At 37.3% G+C, this 15431-nt stretch overlaps 1 protein-coding gene across 7 annotated transcripts in view; it reads left to right on the top strand.

Moving 5' to 3' along the window:
- LOC111859836 (rho guanine nucleotide exchange factor 9) overlaps positions 1-15431 on the top strand; it is a 71468-nt gene that overhangs the window by 34994 nt on the left and 21043 nt on the right. For 2 of the 7 annotated variants that reach the window (XM_023842857.2, XM_023842859.2), the window contains 3 exons: positions 9828-10007; positions 10717-10806; positions 13029-13229. In XM_023842857.2, the coding sequence (XP_023698625.1) occupies positions 9828-10007; positions 10717-10806; positions 13029-13229 (471 nt within the window). Of the gene's footprint in view, positions 1-407; positions 677-1002; positions 1206-1535; positions 1679-9827; positions 10008-10716; positions 10807-13028; positions 13230-15431 lie in introns of those variants that run through there. The other 5 variants (XM_023842860.2, XM_023842862.2, XM_023842863.2 and 2 more) reach the window with 5 other exon arrangements.

The following is a 15431-nucleotide window of genomic DNA, read 5'->3' on the forward strand; positions in this document are numbered from 1 at the left end:
TACCAACACCCAACGCTTTCGAGCAAGCTCATTAATCCGTCCATACTCAGTTCATTCATATAGAAGCAGTGTTGCTTAAAGAATTTAAGAGTATCCTATTGGAAAATGTGGACGGAAATTAATCTGTTTTGCTGTAGTTGTAACTGCAATTTAATTGTCCAATAATTTATAGTGTACGGTTTTGGGAGGGGTGTTGGCATGTTTTGATGCAGCTGCAACTGCGATTTTAACGTTATGCATATAATATATTTGAATTTTGCCAAATCTTCCCGGAAGTACCACACATTTTATGGGTTCTTCTTTCGGCGATGCATCATTACGGTTTTTGGCACTCGGTGGCCAAGTTAAAAAAGAACGATCGCAAATGTCAAATCGGATGCATTAAACCCACTCGTGGCTAAACGTGCATGTCCCGCTTGCACGCTCCCCTCGCCGCATCTGTGATAGGAGAACTCGCTGCGCAGGGATTCACACTTTTATTTGCAGCAGGAGTAATAACGTCACGGGAGAAAATAAATAAATAAATACATCTATATACGAGAGAGGAATACATCGTTTCGATTCAAATCCAGAGTCCATGTATGCCCACAGCTGCAGAACTGTACAGCTCTACCCAGCTGTGGAGGACATGGATATTAATGCGATTAATCATGGAGTGTCACTTAAATGCCACGAGGTAAGGATTCGAATCGATTCTTGCGTATTAGTGTCAATAGAAGATCAAAAGATGGAGGAAAGACTCGTGTTACATTTTGGTCTCTTTTGGCAGACGCGATGCTTTTTCTTCTGCTATTCCATATCGGCACGTTGCGATAGGATTTTTTTTTTCTCTAGCGTTAGATCAGAAGTAATTGATTTATACGTATGGGAATTTATTTTGACCACTAAATATTAGCCTTTGCAAACACAGACCCCCCCCCCCCCCTTTTTTTTTTCTTTTTTGATTGATGGCTGATCCCCTAGCTCCCTAGTTGCCGGTCGCTTATTAGCATGCAAGGACGGCCGCCTGGGCTGCTGTTCGCCGCTTCATACGAGGGAGATGCAGCGACGACTGCTTCGTGCGTTACCGGCGGAGTAGTGCATGTCAAGCACCGCTCGGTGTATTTACAGTACCCGGTCCTCCTTTGGTCGGCAGACGGCAGGTTTGACTCGGAGAGAAATTAACGGTACTGAAACTGATGATGATGATGATGAAGACAATGATGGTGAGGATGATGATGCTTCTGGTTTGGCGATCTTTAAACATGAGCGGCAATAAGAAAGAGTAAGAAGATGAAAATGAAAGGGCTGTTGGTGTCATGATTTTTTTTCCTTTCTTTTTATTATCATAATGGTGGATGTATGGACAGTCACACAGAGCCCAGGTTGGCAATTGAAAACAACCTACCAGCCCCAACATCCTGAATATTACAGCCTCCTGCATTGCACCATGACCTTGGAAACGCAAACGGTGGTTGTGTTTACCGTGATCGCGGTTTTGGTGCTTGTCAACGTTATTTTAATGTTCCTCTTGGGTTCTCGTTAATGGATTTTTTTTCTGGGCCGCCACTGTTTGGCTTCCTGCATTGAGATACATACAGCAATTATACAGTGGGAGCAAAGGAGCGAGTACGCATATATACAGAGCGGGGGACACCCAGCGCTCCAACATGGCCACGCAGTCATATGAATGACGTTGGTATATTATTATCTCTCCTTCAATTATCTGTCGTGTCTTGTCTTATAATTTATCTGTAAACGTAGGTGGCGGTGGTTGTGGTTATTGTGCATACGTTACAGATCCAGGTAACTGTTTTAGATGTCCAAAAATGACACCCCCCCCCCCTGTTGCTTCCTCTTCCCTTGCCGATTGTTTGCACCCATGTTAGAAAATGTAATTCCTGCAATTAACACAGTTTTTATGCAGCATGTGTATATATATTTATTTAATCTTAGGCATGCTTACCATTTGTCATTATTTTACATAGCCTTTTCCATGAAGCAGACCTGTCGTTGAATATCAGTAAAATGTAGTTATGAACTGACAAACGGCGCAGTGTTTAATTGGCGATTTGTCGCGAGGCCCACACTGGTGACAGCATTCTTAATACGCGTGATCATATTCCATAAGATGAAATAACTACTACACGCAGCTACAATATATATACATATATATATATATATATATATATATATATATATATATATATATATATATATATACAGTATATAGTCATTTCTATACATTTTAATATAAACATATATGCAAACTACCTATGTCTCACTTGTCTCGACATGTCTGGGTCGATAGCTACTTATGTAATTTGTTTGTGATTTATTTTATTTTTCCGATACATTTTTGTCCAATGTGAGGATTTTCTTCTTTAACATTAATTAAACGCGCCATTGTTTTTTTTCTAATATTACTACATAAAGACATATAAAATGCGTGGCTAAGCAAACTAGCGCCAAATAGGCCTGTCGGTGGTCGTGTGGCGTTAACGCAGAATGAACTATAAAGTGACACTGTGTGCTTACGGTGTGGGGCAGTTCGCTAAATAGGCCTAAAACAGTGAGATACAAACGCAGGCTGTCATAGTAAAACGCGAAGTATGCTTGTTTAACGCAGGTGCTGGGGGCATCACATGCATTTGCATTAACGGCTAAATATAACTTTTTTCTGTAACGCTATAAAGGTACAGTCAGTTTCAGCAACATGTATGTGAGGAACAGTGATATGTTTGTGTTTGTGACTGGGGTGGGCAGACTGACTGTGTGATTCTTTTGCCCCCCACCCCCATGGGAATCTCTTTTCTGCATCTCATCTAAAGTGTGTTTCCTAAATATTGCTCTGTCAGTTAATTTTACATTTTCATCAGATATGAAAAGAGGCACACTACCATGTAATGTTTTTGAGCTTGAACCCGAGAAACGTATTACATAATTTTTGTCAGACACAGGGAAAAGCTTTGGCAATCTGCACTGCGAAACAAATTCTTAATCTTAAAATATGAAATACACTTATGTTTGAATAATAACTACCAGGAATAACTGTATTTTTAAATACCTGAGCTTTAAGAAGTCTAAGATCTGCTTAAAATTTCTTTCATTAATAAATGTAGCGTTTTTTCCTATAATTCCTTCATGTAAGAATTGTACTTATCAGTAGTGTCATAGTTTTTAATTTAAATTCCACTCACCCGGAAAAGACGAATCCTTAACAAAGAATGCTGATAACCATAATGTCATAATGTATTTTTAATCATACTCTTTACAGTATTGTGTTTATTATGTAAATCACTTAATTTGAGGTGTTACTACATGTTTGCCTTTGTCCAAGCACGTTCTCACAATCATAAGGGGAGCAGATAGTGATGGAGATCGTAAATTGGCCCATATAACTCAAAAAAAGACTATGTATACATAAACTGGCTATAGTTTACTTGACAGGGCACAAATACTTACTAGTAACTCATTTACTACTGAAGTACAAATTATGAACAAGTCATGAACAAATATACAGTAGATGCGTCACAATTCATTAACGATGAACAAACATGAGATCAGTATTTCACTTGTGTTATTCATGACTTGTTCCTTCAGTAGTTCCTTCAGTGTTTCACAAAGGTTTACAGAATTAACAGATATACTGTAGTAACAAATATAGCAAGTGCTTGAGATAAATCATGCGTCACGATTCATTAATGCTGAATTAACATGAGATCAGTGTGTAACTAAGACTTAGTTTGCGGTTAATTAATACATAAAGAATAGTGTATTATACTAAAGTGTTACCCATACATTTAATTGTATCCAGAAAATTGCTATTAAATAGTGCAGATTAAACAAAACAAAAATCGTTAATGAAATCACCTTTAGTAATAAAGTTTATTTTGCTGCATTTTAATTGTGCTGTTCATCTGACTAAATGACATGTTGCTTATGCCTGTTTCGTGGTAGACGTAAAGGTAGACACAGGTATTTGGCCCATTTTGAGACTATTACTGAGTACGTTCATCCAAGTTCACAGATAGAAAAAACAGTGTAACATTTTGATTTTGTTGACTTGTTTTATCCCAGTGAAGTATAAATACTTTTAAACCAAGAACATCACTCTTCCTCTGAATTGCCTTCAAATGTCAGGATTGTAACCAAGTTGAACCAAGTGTAACTAACTGTTTATAGTGCACTTTTATTAAACTAAGCTGGTTTTATAAAAGGAAAATTGACTGAGTCCCCTCATGGAGTTTTACAGCACAACACAACACAACAAATGCAGTATATCAGTGTTTGTGGGTTGCAACAGTCTTGCAGGACCTACTATCTTGAAGCTCGTATTCTCAGTCGTATTATTTGTGTGTCTGTATTTCAGAAGTTACAAAATGAGGAAGCCTAAGAAAGATAAAAAAAAAAAAAGTACCAAGGATAATGCTACAAAATCTACCTTTGTTTCCCAACCCAGTCCTAGGGGACACCCAAACAGTACACTTTTTTGCTGCCTCCCAGATGCTTGCCAGACAGTCCACATTTTTGCTCCCTCCTATTGGAGCTGGGAGCTGGGTTTGGAAACACTGATCTACCTTACTTGCTTTTCAGGATACAACCAACACTGATTTCCTCAAGGTTACTTTTAATGTTACATTACATAACTCAAATCTTATATTCTCATACATGTTATCATGCATTATATATAGGGACTGAGAAATAAATAAATGTAACATTAAGACCTAACGAAAAGTCTGTTATTCTTATATTAGGCTTTTGAATAGGTTTTACAGTTCAACTGCATTTGAAATAAGAATGTACATATGGGTCAATGACGTGACGCCTAGATTTCTGTTGCCGGAAGCATTTAATTTTATATTTTGCACAAAAACGGCTAAATAAAGGCATTAATCTCAAATCACGTTTCTTGACCACTATTCCTAATTTTATGGATAATATAAAATTCTATGATTTTTATAGTATTGCAGTGGTAAAATGTCATTCAGTAAAACAGTTCTCACTTAAAGTCAATGACTTTAAGTCAATCTTATAGTTAGATGAGAACTGGAGATGAGCTGCTGTCTCTCTTAGTGCATGGTTGCATGTGAGTGCATGTCCTGTGAGTGCATGTCCTGTGATGGACTAGAGTCCTGTCTGGTTTGTCCTCTGGCTTGTCCTCAGTGCTTCCAGGGAGAGGCCCTAGGCTGCCAATGACCCAGCACTAGCTAAATAGTACATTTTGTGCTGCATTTTATTGTTTATATATAATTCTCAAACGTCCCCTGCTTTAATAATTCCCACATTGGAAAAATTGTAGCTTTTGTTATAGATGCAGCTGCAGTTTGGGCACTGGCTCTTAGCCTTGTTGCAACTCTGTTAACTGCCTCATGCTGCTTCTGAAAGACACATATCTGGGTTCTGAGTGTTAGACCTCTCTTAGAGCTGACACACGCTTCTAATTGGTTTTCAGCCTAATATGACTCATCATTGTAGCTGCATTTCTAATTGTGATTTATTTGCTTTGAATTTATAGGGCTTTTTCATGCACCTTCTCTGTTCATTTGTCTTTCCGCTGTATATCTAATCTTCACAAAAGTTGTGGAGCTTAAGTGAAATTTATTTTGCTTTCCACTAGAGCTTGACTGGGACTGAAAATCTTGGCTTTTACCACCTTGGCATTTGCTACAGAGCTCCCTGTATCCAGGCTGTCACTTCTTTACTAAATGACATTTACTGGGATGTTCTGAGGTTATAAGACTACTAAGAATCTGTTAAATAAAATGAGGGCTATACATTTGCATCCTCAAAGCAATACATAGTGAAAAACAAATGTTCTGTCAACAGCCTATAGTAAACTGCTGTAGTAAAGCTTTATCTTTATAATTTTCCAGTTTATTGTGGCCTGTGATATTCGGAAAATTAATCTTATCAAATTCAAACTCTGATTGAACTTGTCCCACAAACAAATCATTAGCATGTATCATGTATTAGTATGGGTCATCTAAAAGGTAAATTGAATAAACATGAGCTAATATTTAAGATAAGCCTTTATCTTGCTTTAGCATTGTGTCATATAATAAATCGTAACTTGTTGCTCTGCTGTTATAAAGCGGCAAATGGGAACCAGTTTATACAAGTAGGATGGATTGTGGATTGAATGTTCGAAGTTTATACAAGCTAGTTTCGATTTGCCAGGATTCTGATTTTCAGTCACAAAAATGAAACACTTTAACACTGGTCTACCTTTAAGCCTTTTTTAAAAGGGAATTGCTTTACCCTATACCAGGTTAGTAGTCAATCATATATGGTATATTGGCTAAACAGATATGGTGGACCGGAATGCACAAATGCAGTAACCCACTCATATTAAAGAAAACTGACTCTCTATATAAACTGAATCCCATTCATGCTAGTTTCAAGGTAAAAGCAGAAATATGTCTTTGGACGAATGCTATTGGATGGGGTTTAGTGCTGGACATTTGAGATCAGTCCTGAGCCATCCGTGTACATGTCTGTGTAGATTTGCAATACCAGTAATCTGACCTAATGATCTCTCCTGCTGTCTACATAACTAGCTTAAGACTGATTAACATCAATCCTTGGAAAAAAACAATCAACTCAGTTTTGAGTTCTGGGGCTGTGTGTTGCCGTGGGAACAAACAGCCAAGCAACAGAGGGATTGCCTGTAGATACTTATGGCTCATTAGCTGCTGGTCTTCATTTTGCATCTCAATTATTGAAAATCCTCTCAGGACTTTTAATGTATCTGTCTGAAGTAATACAAGGCAGTACACTGTGCTGGTTTCAAGCAATAGGTATGTTACAAGGAGAGGAATTCTTCTTATGCTTGAGTGAATTCTTGGAATTTCTGGAAAAAAATGGAGTATTATTGATATGTCACACAGATTTAAGGAGTGCAGACAGATACACAATAATCTTCCTGAAAAACAGTTGTTTCATACATCAATGTGTTCCTTGGGTTCGGGTACACAGAACCACTCATAAAACATTAATATTTGGAGTGAAATTGAATCTACACAGATTAAGTCACCTCGCAATGGCATGATTGTAAATCTACTTTTTGACCAAGAGAACCAAATAAAGAATTGTAATTGGAAACTTGCTGGTGCAATATAATAATAATTATATATTTTTTTTAAATCAAGGCTCTATTATATGTATTTATGTACACGTCCTAAGATTGGCTCTAGACGCACAGTAACCCTGTACTAGATAAGAGGATAAATGGTTATTTTAGATGGATGACATATCAATTCATTCTTGCATGACTTGTCATCTTCAAAATATGCTATAAACCTTATTTATGTAAAACTGTATTGTAGTGATGTGTTGCGTAACAAAAGTGAGGGGATCTATTTCTGCTTCATTCTAATTTGCACAAAATCAGTACCTGCCAATCAATCAGCGCTGGTCGAAATATTTGTTCTGGTGTATGTCAGTATATTTATATTAACTTATCTGACACTATAATCTAAAGCAACTTAAAGCAGAGGGAAAGGTTGCAGTTTGCTTAAGCTCCCGGGAATTTAACCCATGACCTATTAGTTGTTAGTCCAGTGCTCAACACATCGAGCTGCAGGAGCTCAAGAACTGCGTGTGCTTTGTATGTATGAGTGTGTGTGTGTGTATGTATATATATATATATATATATATAGACAAAACCCTAATCCCAACCATGACAGCCATAACCTGCTGTTTTTATGTTTTTTGATTGTTTTGATGGAGATACAGAAATTAGTTCCCTCAGCCTGTCTGAAGGCTGATTTAGACTGATAATGTTTATGATGTGATTATTGATCCCGGGGTAATGAAAAATATGCTGCATTACAGTGTCATCTGTTACATCTTCATGAAATTGTGCTTCTGATCATGATAGATTATAGTTTATTTTATGGAAACAGAGATTAAACAGGAAACACATTTAATCATACATGAGAAGGGGGTTACAGAGAGTGAAAAATAGACTTGGAATTTATTGCAGGCGAATCAGAGTAGGAAAGGAGCACGTCGGTTTATTTTAGTGAGGGTTTGGCAGAGCGTCCAAGAAAAAAAACAACTGGGTATTAGTTAGCCTTGTTCAGGGTGATGCCCCCTCTGGCCTTATTGCATTCATACATACACCTGTTTGCCTTCATATTTTTGGACACTATGCTGAAGACACAAAAAACATTTTTTTTGGTGAAAAGAAAATATCACAAAGCAGACCCAAGATGGCAAGGTGCCATCGGCAGTCATATTTTCATCTTTTTCCTACAGTTTGATGTTCAAGAGAAGAGGACTGCTTGCACTGACTTCGCAGTGTGGTGTGGGATAGGGTACAGCATCCTTGGGATGCCATTCATTCTATAACTAGTTTTTAATCCAGATTTGGGTAGTTTTTCTTTTTCCTTTTTACTAGGCCTGGGCAATTAATCAAATTTTAATTACAATAAAAATTTTGGCTTCCAACGATTATCAAAACAAAATAACAGATAAACGATTATTGCCTCACATTTCGTTTTGCAGCAGTGCTTGTTTTGTCTTGAATTATAGATGCAGCGTACTCCTTTCCAGAGCCATTATTCTTTGTTTCTCAGTTGAATTAAAGTTCAAGGAAAACCACTGTTAAGAAGAAAAGTTTTTCCTCTTAAGTTCAATAAATTCATACTATTTACAAAGTCAGTGAGTAGTCATGTTAAATAATTGTGATCTTAGTATTGACCAAAATAATCGTGATTATGATTTTTGTCATAATCAAGGAGCCCTACTTTATATGGTTGAGTCATCTGGCCAGAGTGATGCTCTGGTACTGAGATGCTGGTGATCTGGACAGAAAAAAAGGGGGAAAAAACACAGATTGGTCCTATTCAGAGAATCTTTTCTGTCTGCTATCTATTTTCTGCAATTTGGGTCAGTGATGCATAATTATTCTGAAATAGAAACATATTCATTTTGTGAATGCATATGTACTGCATCTCTAATAAGTTCCTTGTGACTGTAGGGGGATTAAATTAATTATTGCAGCTATTTTGTGATTATCCACCTGTTAGCCTGTCATAAGCTGGAAAGTTTACCTGCAAACTGTTACTGATGGCCGGCTGATTTATGGTCACTTTTCGTTAATGACCGTTGGGCGTTAATAATAAAATCAATATTTCACAAAAAAGCATTGACAGATTTGTATTTTAGCAGATTTGTGGGAACAAAATGTTGTTTACATATCTGCATAACTTCAGGCACAGTACAACAGATGTCTAAATTGACCACTGTTCATCTTTAAATGCACAAATTTGACTTGGCTCCAAAATTGATTTCAAAATCCAGTATTCTGCAATAATCAGCTTTCTTCATTTAAGGAAAAAAAAAAGATTTTTGAAAAATTATTATATTAGCGAGAATCATTTCTGCCTAAATTGCAATTCAACTATATAACTGTTTTCCTCCGTGTCTGCTGTGGAATTTTGTATGGTGTTGTGAAGTGTAACTTGGTATGTACTACTACTGTTTTGCTCCCCAAAGTAGTAATACAGTCCAACAGAGACTTTGACAGTAGATAGATAGAGGTCTATCTATCTATCTATCTATCTATCTATCTATCTATCTATATAATAAATTTTATTACATTGGACCTAATATACAGGCGATGCTCAAGTCAACAGCCTTTTTGAAGCTGTTTGTAATCTAGGTATGTCTCAAAAGTAGATGATATTCCTGGTTTTCATTCATATAAGAACATTGACCCACTGGTTCCTCTGTCTAGAGCCTCCTGCAAGAGTTTGTGTGGGAGAAGCACAGCAGCTCGCAGTAGAAGCCAGGGGAGGTTCGCTTAACTCAAAGTCTATTTTTTTCTTCCCTTTATCCAGTTGATAAGTGGAGGTTCAATCGTCAGTGCCGAGGCAGTATGGGATCACGTCACCATGGCCGACCGGGAGTTGGCTTTTAAGGCAGGGGACGTCATTAAAGTCCTTGATGCCTCCAACAAAGACTGGTGGTGGGGACAAATCGACGACGAGGAAGGATGGTTTCCTGCAAGCTTCGTGAGGGTGAGCGCCATTTTTAAACGATTTACACGTCGGTAGTTTCATAACGATTCCTCACAAAAGAATGCAATTATTTTCATTGCAGTGGCTCATGTTCATTCATTTCTCGTCTTTATTGGGAACATGCCCTCCCACTGCGTGCGGCAAGGCTTTTTTTAAATGCAAAATCAAGGAAGGGAAGAAGAAACACCTTTTGAAGGCATATGACTAAAAAAAATCCTCAAGTGACATGAAATGGCTGAGGGTCTGGCAGCTTACTTAAAACAGCATGCCTGTTTCTGCACTGCCTGACCTACATGTGACGAACCCTGAAAAGCCAGGCTTCTTTTCGTGATTTCTGACACTTTTATCGCAGATAAGTTTGCTTTTTAATTAAAAAAAGAAAAGTCCAGGCTTGCAATTTGTCTTTGAATTATGTAAATACAACATTAACAATTTTCTAATTTTTTTACAAACCAAATGCAGCTGGAAGTTTGCTTAAAAATCTGTTTAAACACTGTCCTCGGGCAGTGAAATGGACGTTATCTTTAGCTACATGTTCAGGCCGAAATGAATATAGCCACAATTACCCTTCTTGAAATTTCTCATTTGGATGGGATGAGGGTTTACAGTTTTTTTTCCTTTTCCATTTTCCATTTCCATTTTCATAGGAATTATCTTCCATGGTGGATACTGCACCAGAATCAGTGTATTTTTGTTGTTCTTTTCAAAGGTTGAACCTCACCCTCCACAACCTCAAACAAAACCAGTTTTCTATATCAACTCTATAGCAACTCCAAGGTTCCAAAACACAGCTTCCAAGGTGCGTTCTTTAGCTCATAAACCATTGAGTCCCTCCCAGTCTAAGCAGCTGTTTCACTGGTACATCAAATTTTTCCATTGCTTTGCCATAACCACAACTCATGTGTCATTCTGCAGCTCAAGCAAGATCATACGGCCTTTCGTTTTATCAGTCAGATATCCAAATGTTAACATTTTAGCAAATTTATAACATTTCTCACACGCGTTTGGAGGAAGACAGTGAAATTCGGATGTCACACTTGCAGGGCAGGGGACGAGTGAATGGGGTAATAGGACAGACACCGCAAGACAAGACAGTACAATACAGGAAAAAGTAAATATAACAAATAAGTAATAAATAGGAATGCAATGTGGGAGATTGACATTGGTAGAGTATATAATATTGATAAAATGCGCAAGTAGTATATTAACAATAGTGTGCAATACAATGCAGTGGGAAGAGATGCAAATCACTGGTTTAGCTACCTGATGGGTAAAGAAATTTCTCTGAAATGGGGGGTGATTTTTAGCCCGTTCTGAATTTGCATGCCAGTTTTGAATTAAGGATTAACACTATATATTTCCGAGATGGCCACCAACAGTGGGAATGCATTGCTCTTTTGGTCTGTGGATTTACATGACAGGAAGCTTGCAGCCTGCTTTGACTAAACTCAGTGATTAATTATGGATATTATGGATTTTCAGTAGACACGCTTGAGACTTTTTGAATGTATTTGTATTCATAATGCTTTTTTGTACTGTTTGCTAACATATAGTTATATTTGATATTGCTCTTATATGATAAGTGCTGGAGAGTAGTGTCCTTCTTCGGTAAGTCGCAAATCTAGTCGTGAAATTGTTACATATGCCCTATTTAATATTTCACATCCAGTTTTTTAGCCCTGTGATTTAAGGGGTTTGTCTTTAATATGATTTTTTTATTATTCTAATATCTTATTTCACAAAAACACTGTTTTATATTCATTGATCAAGAATTTACTCGGGAGAAATAATCTTCTAAGTAACCGGTTGTTTCTATGATTTTCTAGACATATGAAAAAGACTGATTTGTGACTTGATATGACCATATCTCAGTTGCCTTAACAAATATATGTAGGTTCACATTTATAAGGAAGAAAATTTATTTATCTGTGCAAATACTAGGGCCGTTGTTGGTTTTTGATGAGGAGGTAACTTTTGTTCTTCCGTGTTGTCTAAGGAATAACACCTGACTGTGTGATATTCTCAGTTAAGAGCAGAAAAGCTGCACAAGACAGCATTTCTAATTCTAGATTCCTTTTGTGCTTCTGCAGCTGTAATGTTTCAATCTGTTGTCATCTGTCAAGCAGTGATGAAGTCCACTCTGTCTTTTAGGGCTTCACCTACATTCTTAAAAATTTAGAGGAAAACTAGATTTATTGTAGAATTTGTAAATATTTCTTTGTTTCTTGTCAATATGATTATTTTTTATCTATGGGTTTTGATTTTCACATTACATCAGTGTCAATGTCAGTGTTATTTGCTATATTTTGTTTGTAGTCAGTGAATGGTTTTGTTTAATCTTTGGTGAAGTATCACACTTTTCCAAATGTTATTAAAATTAGAAAATGTATTGTTGTTGTTTTTTTTTTTTTTTCCTATAAAGATTTTATAACAAAAAAATGTGTATTTTGTGCAAAGGCAAACTTTACACCAATCAGGGCCCGGTTTCTCGAAACCTTCGTAATGCTACATCGTTCATAAGTTCTACGTTAAACGATAGGACTTAAAAACGACATAGTGTCAAGAAGGCTTCGAGAAACTCACCCCTGCTCAGTTTCCCAATTCTTCTTGGTATGACTATTGTGTCCAAAATCACAAAATATAAAAAAATAAACAAACAAATAAATGCTGAATAATGCATGCTAATCTGTATCGCTAATAAATAAATAAATAAATCCTGGCCGCTAAAACTTGGCAAACAATCCCTGGCAGGGTTTTGCTGTCCTATAACATCTTTAATTTTTTATGAGGCATAAACGGCAAGCATGCAGTCTATATATTTTTTATTTAAATGCCTCTTACAAGCTGGGGTTTATTTTTATGTAGTCTGTACTCTATAAGCTTATACTTGCATTTAAGGTCTGACATTGGCTGTGATCATAATTATGTACGACTTTGTTTCATGGTGGAGTCAAGCAGAGGTGTTGACAGCAGCCTGTGAGTCTTCATGACCCCCTTGTTCGTGCCTCTTGATGTCACCAGCTATGGGTGAACCAGGACGATGGTAGCGTGGAGCCAGCGGAGGGCACCAGCGAGGTACAGAATGGCCACCTGGACCCGAGCAGCGACTGCTTGTGTTTGGGCCGGCCACTTCAAAACCGGGACCAGATGAGGGCGAACGTCATCAACGAAATAATGAGCACAGAAAGACACTATATAAAGCACCTTAAGGACATCTGTGAGGTGAGTTTGCTTCATTTCATACAATTTTATCACTGTTGTTTGTCATCACTCTGTGGATGCTTTGAATGTTAAATCAGAATCAGCTAGATCCATCACAATGCAATTTATCTAGCTATTGGATCCTTCAATAGCTGGGTACTAGTTATGTGAAAAGAAGCAAATTTATCCTTTCAGCTGAGAAGCTTGGTTTTATAAATGGGCTGGGAGTGGTCCACGTTTATATTAAAAATAACTGATAATGACAAAACTCAGTGGAAGGATATGACAACTGGCCTGTCAGAATCTGACAGGCCTACAGTCATCTGCACAGAGATGTTTTCACACATACTGGAGCAGTCTGAATGGTGAGCTGAATCGAGGTCTGGCTCACATCCTTTTCAGATGTACATCTGCATGTGATGTTTGTGCTGGCCCTGTGCTGATTGCCAGAGGTGAACCGAAAGCTTGTGAAAGGGCCAAATAGAATAAGATAAGAAAATAAATATTTATATTTAAATATATATAGTTTATTGATCACAGGGGGCAATTTTTGTGCATACAGAAGCAAAGAATGTAAAATGCTGACAAACATATTGTGCAAAACAGTGAAACAAAACAGTGCAAACGTGCAAACAAAGTTCAAGCAAATAAAAAAAACATACATGGTACACTAACTGAACATTCGAAATGAATGGAAAGTCCCCACAAAGATATAATTACAAACGTGTGTGTGTGTGTGTGTGTGTGGATTATGTTTATATTACATTGTAGGGACCGAATGTTCCACACAATTTAATAAAAACCTTACCATTTATCAGGTTCGCACAAAGATCTCTGAATGCAATAAAAAAACTAAAAATGCTAAAAGTGTCGTATTCTGTTAGGTTACTTATGGTCAAGGTTAGGGCTGGGTAGGGGTTAAGGTCGTTACGTTCGGATTGGAGTTCTCCCCATAGAAATGAATGCAGAGTCCCCACAAAGATAAAATGACAAACCTGTGTGTGTGTGTGAGTGTGTGCAATTAAAAGGTAAAACTATCTGTAAGACATTGCAAGAAAAAAGTTCCTTGAGGACATAGCTATAGGAAGTATATTAGAGTTTTCCCTACTTTTCTTGCATTTTTATCTGAATAGATCCACCCACCATACGCTAGCAAGTTTGGTGCGATCAGCACAAATTTTATTGCCCCCGCATAAGACAATTTTAGCAAGCCCAAAGTTCTTTTCTACATGGTTTGCATGTAATACCTGTTTTCCACTCCTCATATTTGTTTTATATAGGGTACAGTAAACACAGAATGGTCTTTTCTGAGGCTGCAGTTTCCACATTGTGATCTGCAGTGAGTCATTAGCCAGTGCTGCTTCGGAAAAGGAAATATCACTGAAATGTGTTTTCTGCTGTGACTGCTGCCTTTTCATAGCAGCCGAGGCAATACGGCAGAAAGGACGCGTGACTAATGGTGACTGTTTTAAAGCAGATGTTGTTTTCTGGGGTATTTCAAGAGGCATTTTTTTTTTACTCAACACTGAATAGATTTGCAGCACCGATTTGTTCGACCAAAGAGATATTCCAGGGTAAAATGATCAGATTTGCTATAATTTTTGCAATTTTTGTGATTATACAATGATCAAGTTCATATGAATATTCAAGGAGAATTATTGTTAGCAGAAGGGACTGTTCCTGCAGATATTTGAGATGCTAATTGTGGCAGGTAAGGTGGGTAATCTCTCTCTGCTCCTAGCTGATTGTTGATGTCGTCGGCCCCACCAAATTGCCTCAGTCATCGGGGATTGTGTTATATTTTGCTTTCAGTTATTTTTAATACGCTGCTGCTTCATGTTTAACTGCGCTGCTAGCTGCGAGAGGAGAAAACTTTTACTTTGCGTCTTGATAGCATCTCGCCTGAGTCAGACATTTGCATAAGTGTGCAGCCTGTCCTTTCACAGGGTCAGGTATATACTAGAAAATTCCCTGAAAGATGATGCCGCGCTCCTAAGGAAAAAAAACACGGAAAAATCATTATTAAAGATGAAGAACATGCCATCGTTACAGCCTGCGTTTTCCTCTTCGAGCTGAATTCCAAAAGAAATGATGTGCTAAGCCATTATGTCGAGCTGTAAGTTATGTACTCACACAGTCTTACATTAAAATATGTATTTCTTTATTTAATATAGCTATTTGCAGTCTTGCAATAAGTAATTAATAATAATATTAAATAAGTTA

The sequence above is a fragment of the Paramormyrops kingsleyae genome, chromosome 10, assembly GCF_048594095.1.
Source record: "Paramormyrops kingsleyae isolate MSU_618 chromosome 10, PKINGS_0.4, whole genome shotgun sequence".
Classification (NCBI taxonomy): Eukaryota; Metazoa; Chordata; class Actinopteri; order Osteoglossiformes; family Mormyridae; genus Paramormyrops; species Paramormyrops kingsleyae.